Source organism: Archocentrus centrarchus, chromosome 11, assembly GCF_007364275.1.
Source record: "Archocentrus centrarchus isolate MPI-CPG fArcCen1 chromosome 11, fArcCen1, whole genome shotgun sequence".
Taxonomy (NCBI): Eukaryota; Metazoa; Chordata; class Actinopteri; order Cichliformes; family Cichlidae; genus Archocentrus; species Archocentrus centrarchus.
The window spans coordinates 19443206-19460888 of NC_044356.1; the positions used below are offsets into that span (position 1 = coordinate 19443206).

General features: G+C 44.8%; 1 protein-coding gene across 1 annotated transcript in view; it reads left to right on the forward strand.

Moving 5' to 3' along the window:
* The first annotated feature begins 1827 nt into the window (after positions 1-1827).
* Positions 1828-17683, forward strand: part of sdc3 (syndecan 3) — a 40098-nt gene continuing 24242 nt past the window's right edge. Inside the window, 1 exon segment of the mRNA XM_030741355.1 lies at positions 1828-2343. Coding sequence (XP_030597215.1) covers positions 2290-2343 — 54 coding nt within the window. The 5' untranslated portion in view covers positions 1828-2289.

A 17683-nucleotide genomic window follows, 5' to 3' on the forward strand; every position in this document is an offset into this window, starting at 1 on the left:
TTCTCTAGTCCTGTAAGTGCTGTATCATACTGTCCATGTCCTTTTGGGTGAGAGAGGCCGCCCGCCACAGCGCAGTGTACATTTGGAGCAGCCTTGTGTATATTTACTACGAGCACACCTGTAACCATATGTGTATAGTTAACAGAACCTGTGTATGCTTATTGCCTGGGCAACTATTTTTTGTAACTCCTGTTGTAGATTGTCTCTAAACAATTGTGTGATCTTTATTTTGAAACCAAACTGAACAAAAAAAAAAAAACTTTGAAAATTTACCAGTCTCTGTCGTGCTTCATTGTATGTGCAATACTCGCCTTTATGTTGAATCCGTGCACATTGTGTGTGTTCCAGTCTTCTGAATAGATGTGACTGTAATTACACACAGTCAGAGAAGGGGCATGGGAGCTTGCTCCTGATGTTCCATCTTCTCCATAAATGTGGCTGATTAATGAGGTTGGCACCTTAATAGGGCATCGCAAGGACTGACAAACGAGCAGTGCTGAAGAGTAAGATGTAAAGAACAATTTAATGTGTACCAAAAAGCAGCCTCTATTATTTTTGGTTCCCTGCATGGCTTAGCCACATGATTACAAGATCACAATGGGAAGAGCGAGAGTGAAAGCTTTCCTATGGCCAGTGAGGACACTAGTGGAAAAGCAGTCCTAATATACTGCTAATGAGCCCATGATGCTATCAGGCTGCACTGCAGTGTTGAACAGGTCTCTGTTCAGAACACATCATCAGTCTTCTGGTCCTCCAGTTCAATCATTCAAATAGACCCGAGCCTGTTTATATCTGTCCTGCTTTTTGTTTGAGGCAGAGCGGGTGCATCCAGATGTGATCATGGCTTTCTTAAACCTGACTGTAACTAAAAGGGTGAACAACCTGCAGTCTTTTTAAACCATAAAAGCTCGGCATCTACCTCTAGTCACTATAACTGCGTGGAGAGCACACCCAAGAGTTGATTTGGTGCTACCTGTAGCCATGTCAAAATGTAGATTATTCACTAGACACACCTAATGTCTTCATTTGCCAGTGCTCTTAAAAACAGTATAAAGTCATATTTTCAATGTCTAGAAAGGCATTCTGATCCCACTAATTATAGGTATAACCTACTTAATAGTCTTTCCACACTAATCAGATATAATTTAAGTACTCGCAGAAAACATTTCCCAAGGTCTAATTTCGGGATTAGTTGGCAGCACGTGGTCTGCAGCAGCAGGTGGAGCTCAGAAACGAAACCGAACACGCTCAAGTTCACCTTCAGACACACCTGTGTCAACCCACTTGAGAATTATGACAGGTCATTAAATTTTTCCACTCCGGTTGCAGCGGTGCAGTAGCAGTTAACCATATTGCAGGCGGAACGAGCGGGATGGGGAGGGGGGATTAGATACAGAGTATCGCGTGATAGCAACTGTTATTACGTATAGGCACAGGTGCGACTGAGCCAATCGCAGCGCAGGAGCGCAGTTGAGCGTTAAAGGTGTGCGACAAATACGTTCAGCCGACCGGAGCCACCCGAGCGGTTAACAAAGGCCGCAGCGCGGGTGCGGCCACGAGTGACCCGTCTCCTGAATGTGTGTTTACAGGCCGCTGTACGGGGCTGTGGGTGCCTAACCGAGCTGCAGGGGGCATCCTCGCCCTTGCACGCGGAGATTCCCCCCCCCCCCCCTCCCCCCCTTTAACGCACACATATGCTCACACACATATACACACACACCCCTCCTCCTTCTCCTCCTGCTGCTGCCAAACTCCCAGGCCAGGCAGCGTCGCCATACGGAACATCCTGCCCTCAACAGAGAGGGGGAGGAGAGAGAGAGAGAGAGAGAGAGCCCGAGTGTGTGTGTGTGTGTGTGTGTGTGTTCAGGGAGAGAGAGATAGAGAGAGCTTGTGCGCGTATTAAGAGAGCGAAAGAGAGAGAGGGAGAGAGACGAGGTCTGGCGTCTACCGGTAGTAAATTATCAGGTTTCGGACACAAAACTCGGAGAAACAGACAGATAGGAGGCCTCGTGGAAATCTGCTTCAGTGGTGACCGGAGCCAGCAGCAGGAGCGGCGGCGGCAGCGCGTGAAGCCTTGGATTTAAAAGCCTGACTACAAGGACGGATGGTCGCGCAGACGGGCCGCGCGCTCTGAAGTTGGACAGACTACCGAGACACCAGAGCAAGAAGCCAGCAGCAGAGGCAGCAGCAGCAGCTTTTTTTTTTTTTTTTTTTTTGGGTCCCTCCACCTCCCCGAACCTCCGTAAAGGCAGCGGCGGCACCGGGAGGCTGTGCCCGCGCATCCCGACCATGGAGCTGCCTTGGCTACTGGCGCTCACGGCGCTGCTTGCTCACGCCACCACGGTAAGCACGACCCCTTAGATCCTTTGTTAACCGGGGAGCTCTTGTGCACACGGGAGTCAGAAGGAAGGGGGTTTGGGGGCGGGGGGGGGGTTGTGCATGCGTGATCGTGCGCGCACATATGTGTGTATGTGTATGAGTGCGGTGCGTTATCGTTAACGAGACTGGCGGCGCGTCGGTGATCGGTAGGAAATCCTGCACTCGACCCAGGATCGACACCCCCCACCCCTGCACTCCCTCCCCACCCTTGCCTTTACGCTCACAGACACACACACGCGCACACACACCAGCCTTTGTGTCTCAGTGTCGGGATTTACTGTGGCCTGTGTCCCCTGGAGTCAGGAGGTGTGTGTGCGTGCATGTGTGTGTGTGCGAGGGTAATTAGCGGGTTATCTCTAATTGGGTTTGATTACAGGTCTTGGTGCGGTGCCTCGTTATGTGGTGTCTGTGTCACCAGCTCACATCCTGCCCTTAATTTGGGGGGCTCCAGTCATACTGCGGCTTTAACGAGTTTATTACCGGGTAGTCGCGCTGCAGGACGGCGTGCGTGTGTGTGTGTGTGTGTAAGAGAGAGAGAGAGAGAGAGAGAGAGAGAGAAAGCGAGAGATAGAGAAGGTGTGTGAGTGACGGGGGTGATTGGATGTCCAGAGGTGCTCCACTACTTACATAGCGGCGGCTTCATTGTGCTTATGCCAGAATCCAACCGGGGGGCATCCTCCGGTTATAACCAGAAGTGGTGTGTGTGTGTGTGTGTGTGTGTGTGTGTGTGTGTGTGTGTGTGTGTGTGTGAGAAAGAGAGAGAGAGCCCGCGGCGGTATGTGGTTGTGGCACAAAGTGGGTGGGGTAACAGGAAAGTTAACAGCGATGCGGTCCGCGAACGAGTGCTCGGATGCAATGATGTCATCGGGAATCGCGAGGAGGCAAGCTGTTTAGGGAATGCGCGAGCCCCCCTCCAAAAAAAAAATCTCCCTTTGCACACACCTCCTCTCCGGAACCGTCCACGCCGAGCTTCAACCCCCCCCCCCCCCCTCCCCAATAACACGCCCACACTTTCCGTTACCGATTAATCCAGATTTATCCTATAAGCAGCAGGAGGGGGTGGAGGAAGAGGAGGGAGGAAGCTCGCTGAATCATTCAGAGAAAAGGAAGCAAGCGCCAAAAAAAAAAAAAAAACAAGATGCAGAACTGCTTTTGAGTTTAAAAACCTAGAACCTGGCATACCCGTCTTTAAATTTCTCCCTCGCTTGCTTTATTTTGGCTGCACATTGTTTTTAAATTCATCTCCATTCTTTTTTTTTTTTTTTTGCTTTTAACCTTCATTCATGGCTGCTTCCTCTTAAGGGTCCCGTGCTGTTCCCACGTGCAATTAATGTTCAGAGAACCCATTAAGACCAGAGAAACCAGTGCTACAAACAAATCAGTCAGTCAGGATGTGATTGAAGTGCAAAGGGGTTTAACACAAGTATTGCATTAAGTGTTTAGGAGTTACAGCCTGTTTTATGCATATTCTCTAGTTTTTATTGAAATATTATAGTAGTTTGTTTGATGCAGTCAAAACAAACCAATCTGAAATGCAGAACCTTTTTTAGCTGATATTATTTTTATTAATTTTTTTAATGGTGCATTTTGTCTGGTACTGGTTTTCATGCAGTGAACCTAAAGTTCTGGGACTGTTTAATGCCTTCTCTTGTCCAGTTCACCCATGCTTTGCTTGGACACAGTATTTGTATTGTCCTCATGTCGGAGTTCATTATTTTTTTTGTTTATTTTTGCTGTTTCTGCTGTGAAGCTGCACCAGTTTTGGCAGCTGTTTCCAACGCCACACACCCAGATATAAACACTGATTAGTAGGTCAGTCGGTTGCAACCGTTGCCAAAGATCCTCGGCCTCCAGCTGACCTAATCTGTCTTTAAGCATACAGATGGAGACAGGTGTGTGACGCGTACACACATAAATACACTCCATGGTGAGGAGTGCGCTGATAGACGCGCAGAGACCCGTCCTCGATGGTCATAATTACAGACTGAACCTCAAGCAGCCCTGGGCCTGGAATGAACACACATGACCCGTGGTCATGTGCATCTGCTGATGAGATCTTTTCTCAGATGCTTCTTGGCTTGAAACCAGGAGACTGTGTGTCAATGTGTGTGTGTGTGTGTGTGTGTGCGTGTCTTCTGAGTGCTTCCACGGTGTTGTGTCTGTGCGTATTTCCTGTTGCCAAAGCTCTGACATCATATCCGGCCGTCCTTATTCTTACACGGGAGACTGATTTTCCCACAGACATCTGTTGTATCCCACGGATAGCCTCTGTGTGTGCGTATGCATCCGTTTGCCTTCATGAGAGCCCTGACTGTCCATCTGTCTGTGTGTGGGCTCAAAAATAGTGAATCTCCACTGCCAACTACTTGTTCTCGCCAACCCTCTCTCGCTCTCCTTGAAAAAGTGCGTTTTATGGTGTGTGTTTGGCGGAAAAGCATCGTGTTCTTGAGGATCATGTTCAACTCGTGGAATGAATCAGTGTTTTGTGCCTCCGATAGCAGACAAAGCCCCCCATAGAGAGGAAGAAAGAGAGAAGGATCAAGAAGGAGGGAAAAAATAGCCCGAGCCGGGCGGATTGAGGGAGAGTGTGGAATGTGAGAGGCAATTTGACACAGGAAGTGGGTCCTTCTTGCTCTCCTGGAGGACAAAGTCCCCCCTCACATAAACACACACACACACACAAGCTGGCAGGTAGAAAACACAGCCAGGGTGGAGGAAGTATTTCAGGTGTGTGTGTGTGTGTGTGTGTGTTAAGGGATGGGTGAGAGCATGGTATCCACCTTTCAGTGGATAGAGGAAATGAAAAGGATCATGGTTCATATCCGGAGCTGCATTCATGGAGACAGTGAGAGAATAAGGATAGACTTCAGTGGGGAAAATATCTGCTTCCCATACCCCGGCCCTGTGGCTATTTATGTGTGTGTGTTCAGTGTGTACACACGCTCTGTGCCCATATCTGAAAGCAATTTCTCATCACATGGGATGGCAGATGTGCTGCATTTGAGTGAAATTAGTTTTTCTTTCTTGTGAAGGGAGTTTTAGTGCTTGATTCATCCCAATGGGAATAGAATTTCACATTTACTATTAAATTGATAACAGCGCGGGAGGGACAGAGGAACCTTCCTGCACAGCACCGGCTGTGCCGATGTGTCCTCCTCTGATCTGAGAGAACAATGGGCGCTGAGAATCTGCTGCTGGGTTTGGAGTTTGACCTCCAAAATAAAAGATGTGTACAAAACTGAGCATAAAACAGAGGCCATCATTATTGGCTTCGAGTCAGCTCAGAAAGACTGCAGCAGTCTGTGGGACCTTTAACTGCTAATGTCAAATTGCATACTAATAATTTAGATGTCTCATGTGACCCTCGTCTGTGGATATTCTTGTTCTAGTAAAGAGCACATAATTATTTCCCCCGAACACAAAGGTGGTGGGTGTCTACAACCACAAGAGATTTAAAAAAAAGATCGTTTTCTTTGCTTTTATATCGTTACAATATATTTTTTTAATCTAGCAAATACCTATGTGCACGTTAAGTAAGTTTTTCTGTCCTCAGTGGTGTCTCTCAGGCGCAGAAGAATCAGAGAGTAGAGCAGAGATCATTCACTGCTACTTTTAACACCTTTTTTTTTTGGCAAAGGAAGTTAATTCAGAAGAGTATTTGAGTTTAAAAGTGCTAAGAAGTAGGTCCAGCCCCCCCCCTTTTTTTTGTCTTCATGGCCAGATTATTGTAATTTAGCAAGAGTAGCCAGTCTGCACATGCTTCAAAATGCTGTAGCTCAGCTTTTAACAAAGACTAAATGAGCCTGAATTGCTTTGCCTGTACCATGAAGTCTTGCCTAACCAGCATTGTTCTCAGAGCACAGCTTAACAGGAAGAAGAACAGAGCTTCAGCCTTATAACCTTATTATTAAAGGCATATTCTAGTATTTTTTCAGTCTCCACATATTTTTATACCCATGGCCATTTAGACGATCTGTATATTCAACACCTTAGTTGAGACAGTTTATCTGTTTGTAATGTTATCAGTTGGTATGTAGGTGGGCTCCTTTGGCTACCTGATTCAATAGATGTTTTTCTGCCCTGATGAACTGAAGTAATGGGGCTGTTTTCACATTAAAACACAGTTCTGTATTAAGCTTAATTTATGCTTCTGGGTGGAATCTATGTAGAGCCTATGACGTAGCCTACGCAAGTGACTGACACCATTGCCAGCAGTTGTACTTGTGCGCAGTGTGCCTGGATTTCTCTGCCATTTCATGGCCAAAACACTAGTTGGCGGTGGAATTTGTCTCTTTGAGCTGATTCTGAAAAATGGTGGCAGAAGAAGCAGCTGGACATGGTTAGAAGGAAACAATGGTACTGAACAGGCCTGTCAGTCGTTGTGGGCTGTGCCAACATGGTGTGTAATTGCATTTCTAGGAAGGTGCAATTCCGTTTATGGAACAAGTTATGCTTAATTTGTGCCACGGTGATGGCCTCGTTTGTGGAGGTATGCATCTATGAGCAGCCTACAGAGAGGTGGATTTCTGAGGAGTCCTCAGAAATCTGTCGATCAAATGCTGATCGGTTAACAAGTGTGCCGAAATGGGAAAAGGAGTGACAGTGGTGTTCATAAGGAATGGGAGAGGCATGAAAAAACCATCAAAGTTAAAAAAGAAGATAGCATGAAAAGCACAGTGGCTGCAGTTTATTTATGACACTGCCCCCAGCCTGAAGCTGACAATGGACTGCCAACGCACTACCACCGCTCAACCGTATTTTCCCCATTACGGTGTAGGGTTTCACAAGGGTTTGCAGCTACAACACAGATGCACGAATCCCAGCTGATTCTCTGGGGGGGGTTCTGCATTAGCAGACAGTAGGGTTGACTTGATCCATCTGAGTTGCAAGTTGCCTTGGTTAGTTTTAGGCTTGATTTACAGTACTACACTATACCCAAAGATGTAGCCTTGCAGAAAAGTAACCAGAAGTGCAGTGACGCATATTGCAATACCCTACTGGTCTGCTGTGTAGTACTATGCCTTCTAAACACAGCATATTGATTAGCACAAGGGCGCCTACTGGTGATTGGGGTCAGCCAATAGGCTAAATCCTTTGCCTGTTAGTTATTTGGAGGAAAGTTCTGTTTTTACAGAAATTTTAAGCAGTCTCCTGATGTTAGACTGACGTTTATTCAGTTGGAGAATTTGGTCATATTGCCCAACCCTTCAAGTGATAATGAGTCGCACCGATGACAACGGATAACAGTCATTCTACAGGCTGGACTGATTGGAAGATTTACTAAAAATTTAGCGCTATAGCTTAAATAACCTTCCCACATAGACATCAGTTGCACACAGATCATTTCAAGCTACACTGGTTGTCAGTGCAAATGAAAGGAAATGCAGAAAGCGTTCCTCAAGCTTCTCAAGATGAATTTGCAGCCCTCCACAGGATTTAGCCCCGTGCTGAGCCATGCGAACCTTTCGTCCTGTGTGTTGTGGAAACTTTGGCTTCTCTCTTCATGACCGGTACACCACACACAAGTGCAGACATGCCCGCTCACATGTGTGCACTGACGCACATTAGCATTGTAGTCCTGATTATCTCAAAAACTCTGTATTCACACACACGCGCACACACAAACACACGCAGTGCTTGTGAATAGTTGTGGTGTGCAGCAGCAGTTTTGTTGATTCAGTGAGTCAGAGGGAGACGGAGAATGCTGGAGGTGTTTTAGGTAGGTCAAAACAGGCTAGAAACACAGCTTGTGTAGATACTAAACACACACACACACACGCGTGCACACACATACACACAAAGACAGACTCCCTTGCAGTAATTGGGCAGCACTGCGCAGACATACTCACATACATATTCTCTGGAGTGGGGAGGTTAGATGAATATAGAGACAAGAGGAGAGGAGGTTGAGGAATGGAAAAAAAAAGAAGGGGGATGTGTGTACAGACCATAAGATAATGAGGGAAAGCGATGAAGGGGAGGGCAAGAAATGGAGAACGCGTGGAAAAAGAGTTAAGGTAATGACAAGATGGGGTTCAAGGGAAAAGATGGGGGGCAGCGAGGAAGAAGGAAAAAAGGGGGGAGGGGTGGATGCTGGGTGATTTAAAGAGGATAAAAAAAAAACAGGAGCCCTGAAACCAGGGTGAGGGAAGTAGAGGGAGCAGTAGTATAAAGGGATAGTGATGGAGGAAGAGAAAGGAAGGAGATGGGCCATATTGGGATGTGGAACTGGGGGGGGGGGCAAAATGAGGACTGAATGATTGGAATGGCAACGAGGGATGGAGCGAGGCCAGAACCATGGAGATGGAGGGATTTCGAGAGAGAGCGAGAGAGACTGAGGGTGGGGGAGGGAGGCATGCACCGCTCATTCCCAGGAGACCGTGCTCTACCTGCTCTCCACGGCCGTCGCCATGACAACCACCATGGCTGCCGCTGTCACAGCTTTATCACCCCGCTCTCCTCTCCGTCCCCTCCCATCCCTCTTTTTTTTCCCCCCTCTCCTTCATTCTGTCTCGTTTTTCTCTCCCCTCTCGTTCATTCACATCTCATCCCGTCGCTTTTTCTTCACCCTGCCTCCTCCACCTCTTCCTCCTTTTCCTTTTCCATCTGTTCAAGCACAGTGAATGGAAAAAAAAAAATCCAGATGAAACGATGGCAGTTGTCTTTCACCTTTACAGTAGCGGCGTGCGCGCGTGTGTGTGCGCGCACGCATGTGTTGGTGTGTGTTTGTGTGCGTTTGTGCTATTACAGGACTCAAAATTAGAGAGCATAAACGCGGCACCGTCTCCCAAACCCACAAAGCATTCTGGGATCTCTGTGTGTTAGAGCTTTCGCTATAAATAAAACCCCCAGAAACAGGGCGCCTCCTTCCCACTAACAAACCCTTGTGTGTGTGTGTGTGTGTGTGTGTGTGTGTGTGTGTGTGTGTGTGTGTGTGTGTGTGTGTGTGTGTGTGTGTGTGTGTGTGTGTGTGTTTGGCTGAGGGAGAATCATAGATGCCTTCTAGCAGCATATTAACTATACACTGAGATGATGCTATCATTTTTCACTCGCTATCACTCGTGTGTGTGTGTGTGTGTGTGTATGTGTATTTGTATCTTTTCAGTACCACTCTCTTCCCTCTCGTGTTTCTGTATCAGCAAGGTAATTACATTAACGAAGGGCCGGATGGGTGGGGTCACGCGGAGCTGTCCAGTGGAGATGCTGGAATGTGTATTTCCTGGCACACGGCTGATAAGAGTGGGGTGAGGCCATGATAAGGCCCGGCTTCACACTCCCAACTGGACCCTGAGCATCGCCTCTTGGAGGCTGGCCCCCACCTGACCTCCAGCTCCCTCCATCTCCCTCTCCATCTGTTGGCATGACAAATTTCTACTTTTAAATATAAAAAAAAAAAGAACCATGGAGGTTTACGCTTCATCTTGGTGGTAGTTTTATGGCAATCGTGATTGCGTCAGGTTTGCTCATGTGCAAAAGAAATTGTTCAGGAGAATCATGTGAGTGGGTAAAATGTTGATTTATTTATTATAGAAAGGGCAGGCACACATGTCAAAGCGGGCATAGTCGTCCAGTTCTGAAGCTGTACTGTCAAACAGGTTTTCATAGCGTACATTTACTCTTCAGATAAAGAGACACGCTATGTCTCTGCACTGTCCTCAAGCAGCAAGGCTGTCCTTGAGGTCCATCGTGGAGCTAAAACAACCAGCACCAAACAGAAGATGGCTCACTGTGCCCCAAAAGGCTCCAAAAAAACCTTTTGCTGGTGAAACCTCCTGTTACATAGGCATCGACTCCAAAAGATCCATTACAAATAGTAGTTAGACACAGTTCCCGTGACTGTCTTCTTCTGAAGCTTTCAGCATTATCACATGGCCTTCATTAGCTTGTTGCTAACCTGTTCTGGAGATGGATTACTTGGCATAAGCACAGTTACGCGTCCCAGTGTTTTGGGCTTTGATCATCTGTTTCTTGGTATGCAAATGGGAATCTTATTTTCCCTCCGTGTTCTATTAAACTGAACTAAATATATTTCAGTATTTAACTGTTGGACATATTTTTGAAATTATGGCTTGTTTATTTTGCCTTTTACAGTTTGCTAACTGTTTTATAGACTATGAAAAATAATCTTCAGGACTTAATTATGAAGTTAACCATTAGTTGTTGCCATAGGCTGTAATAACTGACAGTGCTATCACTTACTTAGAAGAATTGCCAAACAGATTAGCCACCAACTATCACAACTGGGACTTTTTTTTTTTTTTTTTTCTGTCTTCCATTATTTCCTGTCATCTCTCTGCTGTCTTCTTGTGCATAAAATAACAGCTATCTTAGAAATAGCTTAAATTTGATAATTGAAACTCTTCTTTTTGGAGTTAGCCTATATTAGGTACACCTAAACCATACATCGGATCATCAAGAACTTCAAGGAGAGTGGATCAGTTGTTGCGTAGAAGGCTTTACGGTCTCTGAATCTGTGCCACTAAGAATTAAGGTAGCTCTGAAGGCAAAACGGGTTCCAACCTGGAACTTTCTAGTAAAGTGGCCAGTGAGTGTATATCTTTGTAAATACAATTTCTTTGGGTTTGGTGAGACAAAAAGTCACTTTGCATTCTGGGAACGTATGATTTTCCACAGACATTTGATAGGTGTATTGATTTACCCACAAACATAAACTGTAATAGAGTTGAAAACAAGAAAAACAAAGGAGGTTGTAGCTTTTGTTCTGCTTAACTACTGCTGACACCAGATCTCTACGCTCCGTTGCGAAGAAACCTGTTTCTTTGTCTGCGTGCTGTTTGCAGAGGCCCGGTGTTTTACTTGCTCTGACTGGAAATCCTATCTCTCTTCCCCTGTTTCAAAATACCCACCATAGGCAGTCAAAACCGTGTAAGGTTATTTGTACTGAATAGCGGTAGAGACAACACACATAAATGGAGAAATGGGAGCAAAATAGAGAGGGTGTGTTCTCAGGGGAACGTCTTTAAGGTCTCATCGCAAGAGATAAAGATCAAGAAAAATGGGAGCGACGTCAGATCGAATTGAAACGTGAGAGATTTTACATGCATGAAACTTTAAATGGATTGTAGTTTGTGGAGGTTTCTTTTCTTCATCTAATGGCTTTCATGTCTTAGACGGTGTCAGTGGTTGCAGAGGAATGGGCTTAGATCAGTACTTGAATGAGAAAAGTACATGAAAACACACGTTCTTTCACATGCCTCTTCCCAGATTTGTCTTTGTCTCTTCTTAATTTGCCAGTTTCAGAGTTTTGGTTTCCTTTTAGTCTCCATTTCTCAGTTTATTTTAAAAATAAAGATATCAGTTTTAATCTACAGATATCAATAATAGCATGGATATGGTAAGAGCATTTTTAGATCTGCTCCTCAAACTTCCCGAGTGATGCATTTACGTGTTCACATGTGAAACGGAGGCAGAGGAGGCGACGACGGAGCACGGGGAGGCCGCTCATGCCGACGAGAAATACTGTGTGCGAAAGGCATGTGACTGTGTGTGTGTGTGTGTTTGAATAATTTAGCCCAACGTCCCGACAGAGGAGCGAACGAGGTCAGGAGCTCATTGCTGCAACGTTTTTCCTCTCTCTATCCATCCATCTCTATACCCTCCACCCACCAGCCCTCCTCCTCCATTGCTGCAGAGCTCCTCGTCTGTTCTGCCTGTCTTTATAAACAGGAACTTAGTAACAAAAGGCTTCCCACATGTTACTCACGTCCCCTCAATTATCAGCAAGCCATGAGGAGAGAACATCGATCCAATTAAATACGGACACTGAAACTTGCTCTGTGTGTGTGTGTGTGTTTCTGTTTGTGTGTATGGATCCTCTGAAGTAAACCTTTGAACCCTGGTTCTTTAAAGGGCTCTTTCAAAGGCATTTGCAGTTTGAGCGAGCCACTGAAGCTAATGAGCTGTGTGTGTGTGTGTGTGTGCGCATGTGTGCGTGCGTGTGTGTGTGTGTGTGTGTGTGTGTGTGTGTGTGTGTGTGTGTGTGTGTGTGTGTGTGTGTGTGTGTGTGTGTGTGTGTGGAGGAGGATAGGGGTTGTGTAATATTGCTTGGTGGTTGCAGCAGGTTTCTTTCCCATAGGGCCTGTCTATAAACCCCTCGGTGTGCAGGTACACACACACACACTTAGTTTTGCGGCAGCAGGTGATTCATTCTTAATCTTTCATTCCAACAGTTGTGGATTAGCCCTAATCTCAGCCAGCAGAGACTCAGGTCTGAAAGGCTGACTGACATCAGGAGCGTGCGTGCGTGCATGTTTGCGAGTCTATTGTTTATTTAGCTGTGTGTAGGACATGATAATTGTTCCCCTTGCTAGATCAAGCGCGGTGTCTGTATGACAGGACATGATGTGACGGCGGTAGATACAATAGAGAGAGTGACAGGTCACACAACACTGAAACATTATACACAGCACAAGGACGAGAGAGAGGAGGTATTTCTAGAGGAGAGGCATTACTTCTTCACCACGTTCATTTCTTCCTTTTCTTTGGTTGACATTTTAACATTAGCCCAGTCGCCCAGCATCCAAAAAGAAAATCATTATTATTTCTTGGCACAGTTTGGGCCATTAACTGAACAGCAGTCAGCAACCCAGAATCAAAGATGGATGTAGTTACTGTGATGTCATCCGCTGGTTTTTGATGAGGCCTCGAAATGGAACATTTTCATCCTCACCATCTTGGTGTTTTGAAACCACATGTGACGAAAGAGGGCCGGGTTTCACTGTGGAACCACATGCTCACTGGCCAACAACTTGCCAGTCCTATGTCATTAGCCAAAGAGCATTCACCGATTAATTCTCCCTTCTGAAATAAAGTATGGCTAAGATTTATAACACAGACTTCTTTTTTTTTCCAGTATGACCTGAAATGAGTGACTGACCCACTAAACTTAGCAGGAAAGTGTTTGGATGTGTGGCAATCAGTGTAGGGTCCAGTCACACAGGCCTAAAGCACTGGTTTGGTTCTCTTGCAACCGGTGTTCATCTCCTTGCAATTGCTGCATTCGCCTGCATGAAAGAAGATTTGCCTACAAACACTCACCAGCTACTCTTCCAAGTGGTAGTAAAGCTCCTCTTAGCTGCTACCTTATTCACAAGGGGTCACCACATTGGGTACCTCCACATGTTTGATTTGGAATATATTTTTTTTTATATCAGAAACATCCCCAAAGGGATTTGTGTCTCCTCCTTGGATTAAAGCAGAAATTTTTCACTGGGAAACTGTGAAAAGTGCAGCACAATCCCAAAATGAAGAATGTTCGCCTTCTAAGTAAAGCTGAACATTTGCCGTTTCTGGTCTGCGTCACACTTTTTCAGGTTTTACTGCCACTCGGCTACTATTTTGCAGTGTTTGTAGAGAAGTTGGCACCTTCCATGCAAACCACAGATAAACCGAAGCATTTGCAAGGAGGCTATTGGTGCAGCGCCCCCTCCTCTTTGAGACTGGTTTTACCCAACAGTATGTCCATCATTCATGCTTTCTATGGTGGTTACAAAAAGACTCCCAGTTGTATAAAAGTCTGTAGGAAAATGGCCAACAAGCTTGTGATTTCACAGTAAGAGCCACCCCTTGCTTGTCACTTCTGGTTTTAAAACACCAAAATGGCATTGGCTAACAGCCCGAGGCTTCATAACAGGGCTTCAGTAACCAGTGGGTGCCATAATGATGGCGACATTCATCTTGTACACTTGTGTATTTTGTCTCTGATCTGACTCTGGTTGATTCCTAATGTTAGACAGTACTGTAATGTAAATTGAAAACAGCAAGCTAATTTAGCAGATTAACTGTCCCAGGCAGTTGAGTAAGATGACCTTCTCCACTCGAGATATCAATTTTGCTACATTAGACAGATAGAAATTTGTCTTCATTAGCAGGATAGCTAGCGGCGTAGCTAATATTGCCCTCGGAGCCAGCTGTTTGTGCATGTTAGTGATTAGTGGGCTTAGTTTCTGAGCTAGCAATTGCTAATTTGCACTGTTGTCGCTACAGGGAAGCATAAATGTTGCGTCCTTTGGATTTTTGCAGAAAATCTATCTGAAGTCCCTCACTTAAAAATCAATTCACAGGCTCTTGGAGGCAAGAGAGAGAGTTGAGGAAGGCCTACTTAAAAAAAAAAAAAAAAAAAATCAATATCATTTGCTCTGTAAATGTGCAGAGGTTGCAAGATGACTAACAAGGTAGAAAAAAACAAGAGGAAGAAATGCATTTCTGCCAAACAGAACATTTTTTTATGGCCGCTGATGATGGTTTGGTGCTCGGTGCTAATTGTGACATAAAATCTGGCTCGGTACAGTTGGAAGTACTTTAACACATCCATCCATCCATCCATCCATCCATCCATCCATTTTCTTCTGCTTATCCAATTCAGGGCTGGAGCCTATCTCATGGTTACCCTGGACAGGTCACCAGTCTGTCACAGGGCCACCTGTAGACAGAGAAGATAAATGTTGGTGGTTGCGCAGTCTCCAAAAAAAATTGAACAAGGCAGCAAGGTGTGGCGACAGACGTGATTAGATACTGCGTGGGGGTCGAGGGAGAGGAGATTTGAAGAAAATGAAAGGGGAATGAGGTCAGAGGCAATCACAGACTAAAGTTGTATGAGAAGACTTTGTGCTGCACAAAGTACAAAAAGAGAAGCCGATTGGAGAGGAGAACAAAATGCAGCCAATGTGGTGAGGATGGGAGAGGAGGGGGGAAACTAGGCAGAGAATCGAATTTGTTAATATGTAAAAGTGGTAAGAGGAGCTCATCAGAAAATAAAGGAAGATTGGGGAGGGACTGGCTTTAGGTAGAGCGAAATGATAAAAGAGCAGAGGCGCTGACGAGGGAGAAAAATGAGAAATTGAAAGGGAGATAGTTGGGGTGGATTGGAGTCATGGTAGCTGCAAAGAAAGAAAGAAAGAGAGAGGCAGACTGGTGGTTAGCACATGCCTGTAAAGAGCTTAGAGCAGCTGACTCAGATTGAATGGAGAGAACAACCTGGACAGGATTACACAGAGACAAGAGAGACAGGAGGGCCAGGAGAGCAAGATCATATCATAACCCATATATTTCCCTGTCCTCCACTAACACATTCACCCTAGTTTGCACAGACACTGACCACCTCGTTACTTTCAAGCTCCACAATCACACTTTAATTAAGTCGGAGCCCATAGTACCAAGCAGTTACTGATCACCAATTGTTATACTAAGCAGCGTGTAGCTAATCTATGCGTTAGACAATCATTCTCAAGCCATTAGTTACTTAAATACACCTCTTAATTAATTAGTCAGTGAGTAATGTTGCCTACTGAGAGATAAAGCTATCTTTAGCTGTAAAGAACAGTCAGAAATGAATGAACATGCTCTCACTTGGAGCTTGTGATGATATTTGATTCAACAGAGGCTGAAGGGAGATAACACTGTCTGGTTGGCAATGAAGCATCCCTACCTGAATAGCATTAAAGACTGTGCTGCATATCTGGCCCGTTAATCCCAGTTAGGTGTTTGTTTACAGCTACCTGTTGAAAGCAAGTGTTAAAAGTGCTTGTAGCAGTGGTTCCTTATTATTTTAGCCTTTTTAGGGAATACTCCAGCCTTTTGAAAAATACACTTGCCACTTTCTTTCTAAAGCAGAACCTTTTCTTCTGCATTGAACCCATGTAGAGCCTACGGCATACCCTACACAAATGTCCGATGCTGTTGTCAGCATTTATACCTGTGTGTGGTGGGCCTCTGTTGCTCTCTGTGAGTTGATCTGTTCTCTTCCAGTCAATATGAACAACAGTGGCAGAAAAGAGAAGTAGCCGAAAATGCACTGGAGGAAACGTACTGAACAGCCAGTCGTGCGACATGCATCGAAGCAATGTCTCATTGCTTAAGGAGGTGCCAATCAGAGTTGCAGAAGAGTTACTATAAGAGTGAGGTGACTAAGACCATAGACTGTATATAAAAGATGGATATAGCAACTGTAACTTTCACCCTCTGGTGTGCACTGCTGTTTTGGGTTTAGCAAATTTTAACCATCATTACCTTGTTTTTTTGGAGCCATAATAATATCTTATTCGGACAAAGGGGGGCAGCAAAGAAACTACCTAAAGCTAGCTAGCTTAGCTAGCAAAAGACACCCAATGACTGTGTGTGAGTGCATCACACAAACATGGATATCTGTTTATAAGAGCTATAATATGAAAAAAAAATACAAACGATCACAAGACAAGCCATATTTTTGTCATTAAAAAAAGAAAGGCACCACAGATACAGTTAGATGATCCAGTTCAGGGACCCACAGTGGTAGGCTAGCCTAGTGCATTATAATGCATACCTTCAAACAAACAAAAATATCATGTTATGCTGCTCCCTCCCCTCATTCCAAACTGGTCCCAGAAGATGGCTGCCCCCTCCATGAGCCTGGTTCTGCCGGAGGTTTCTTCCTGCTAAAAGGAAATTTTTCCCTTTCCAGTGTCACCCAGTGCTTGTTTATAGGGGGGTCATTTGATTGTTGGGGTTTGCTCTCTAAAATTTACCCTACATTATAAAGCGCCTTGAGGCAACAGTTGTGATTTGGCACTATGTGAATTTCATTGAACTGAAGGAACTTGGCTATAGAAATTTAAAAAATATTTTTTTATTGTAGGTTCTAAAGTCTGTGGTGATTGACTTACTTTACAAAATAGCCTCAAGTGGCCATCCAAGGAACTGCGTGTTCGCTTAATTTTTCACCCTGAAGCATAAAGCCTGGAAGCAGAGGGAAACAGAGAGTCAGGCTCTGTCACATTTACATTATACAGTATGTCTTGGGTCTGTAACTTGCACTTGTAATGTAAAGCTGATAACTTCTGGTTGAGATATGTACTGGAGTTACTGGCTGGTTGATGAGCCATACCAGACAAGAGGGATTTTTCCCTGCTTAAATTATTACTATACAGAACAGTGCTCTGCTGATACAGTAAACGTTAAATGTTGTCTTGAGGAAGACATTTGTGTATTGATGGATATTACTTCAAGTGGTTATTGTAACTGTCAATAGAGTACGATTTTTATTTCCTACTTTTGACTTCCTGCTTATAGCTGAATGTAGAAAATCTCTAAAATGTCAGAATATGCTAATAAAAATATGTTTTTGTTTTTGTAGAAGGAGCAGTCCTAACAGAAAATCTCAAAGATATTAAGTATAGATTCAGTGTTTATAAAATAATCCAGGTGTAATATATCAAAGAATGCAACCTTGAAAACGAGTTGGCTGTGGGAGAAGGAAGCTTTGCCATTTTATGACCCTTTAGGTGTGTTCTGGCACTAAGAAACACTG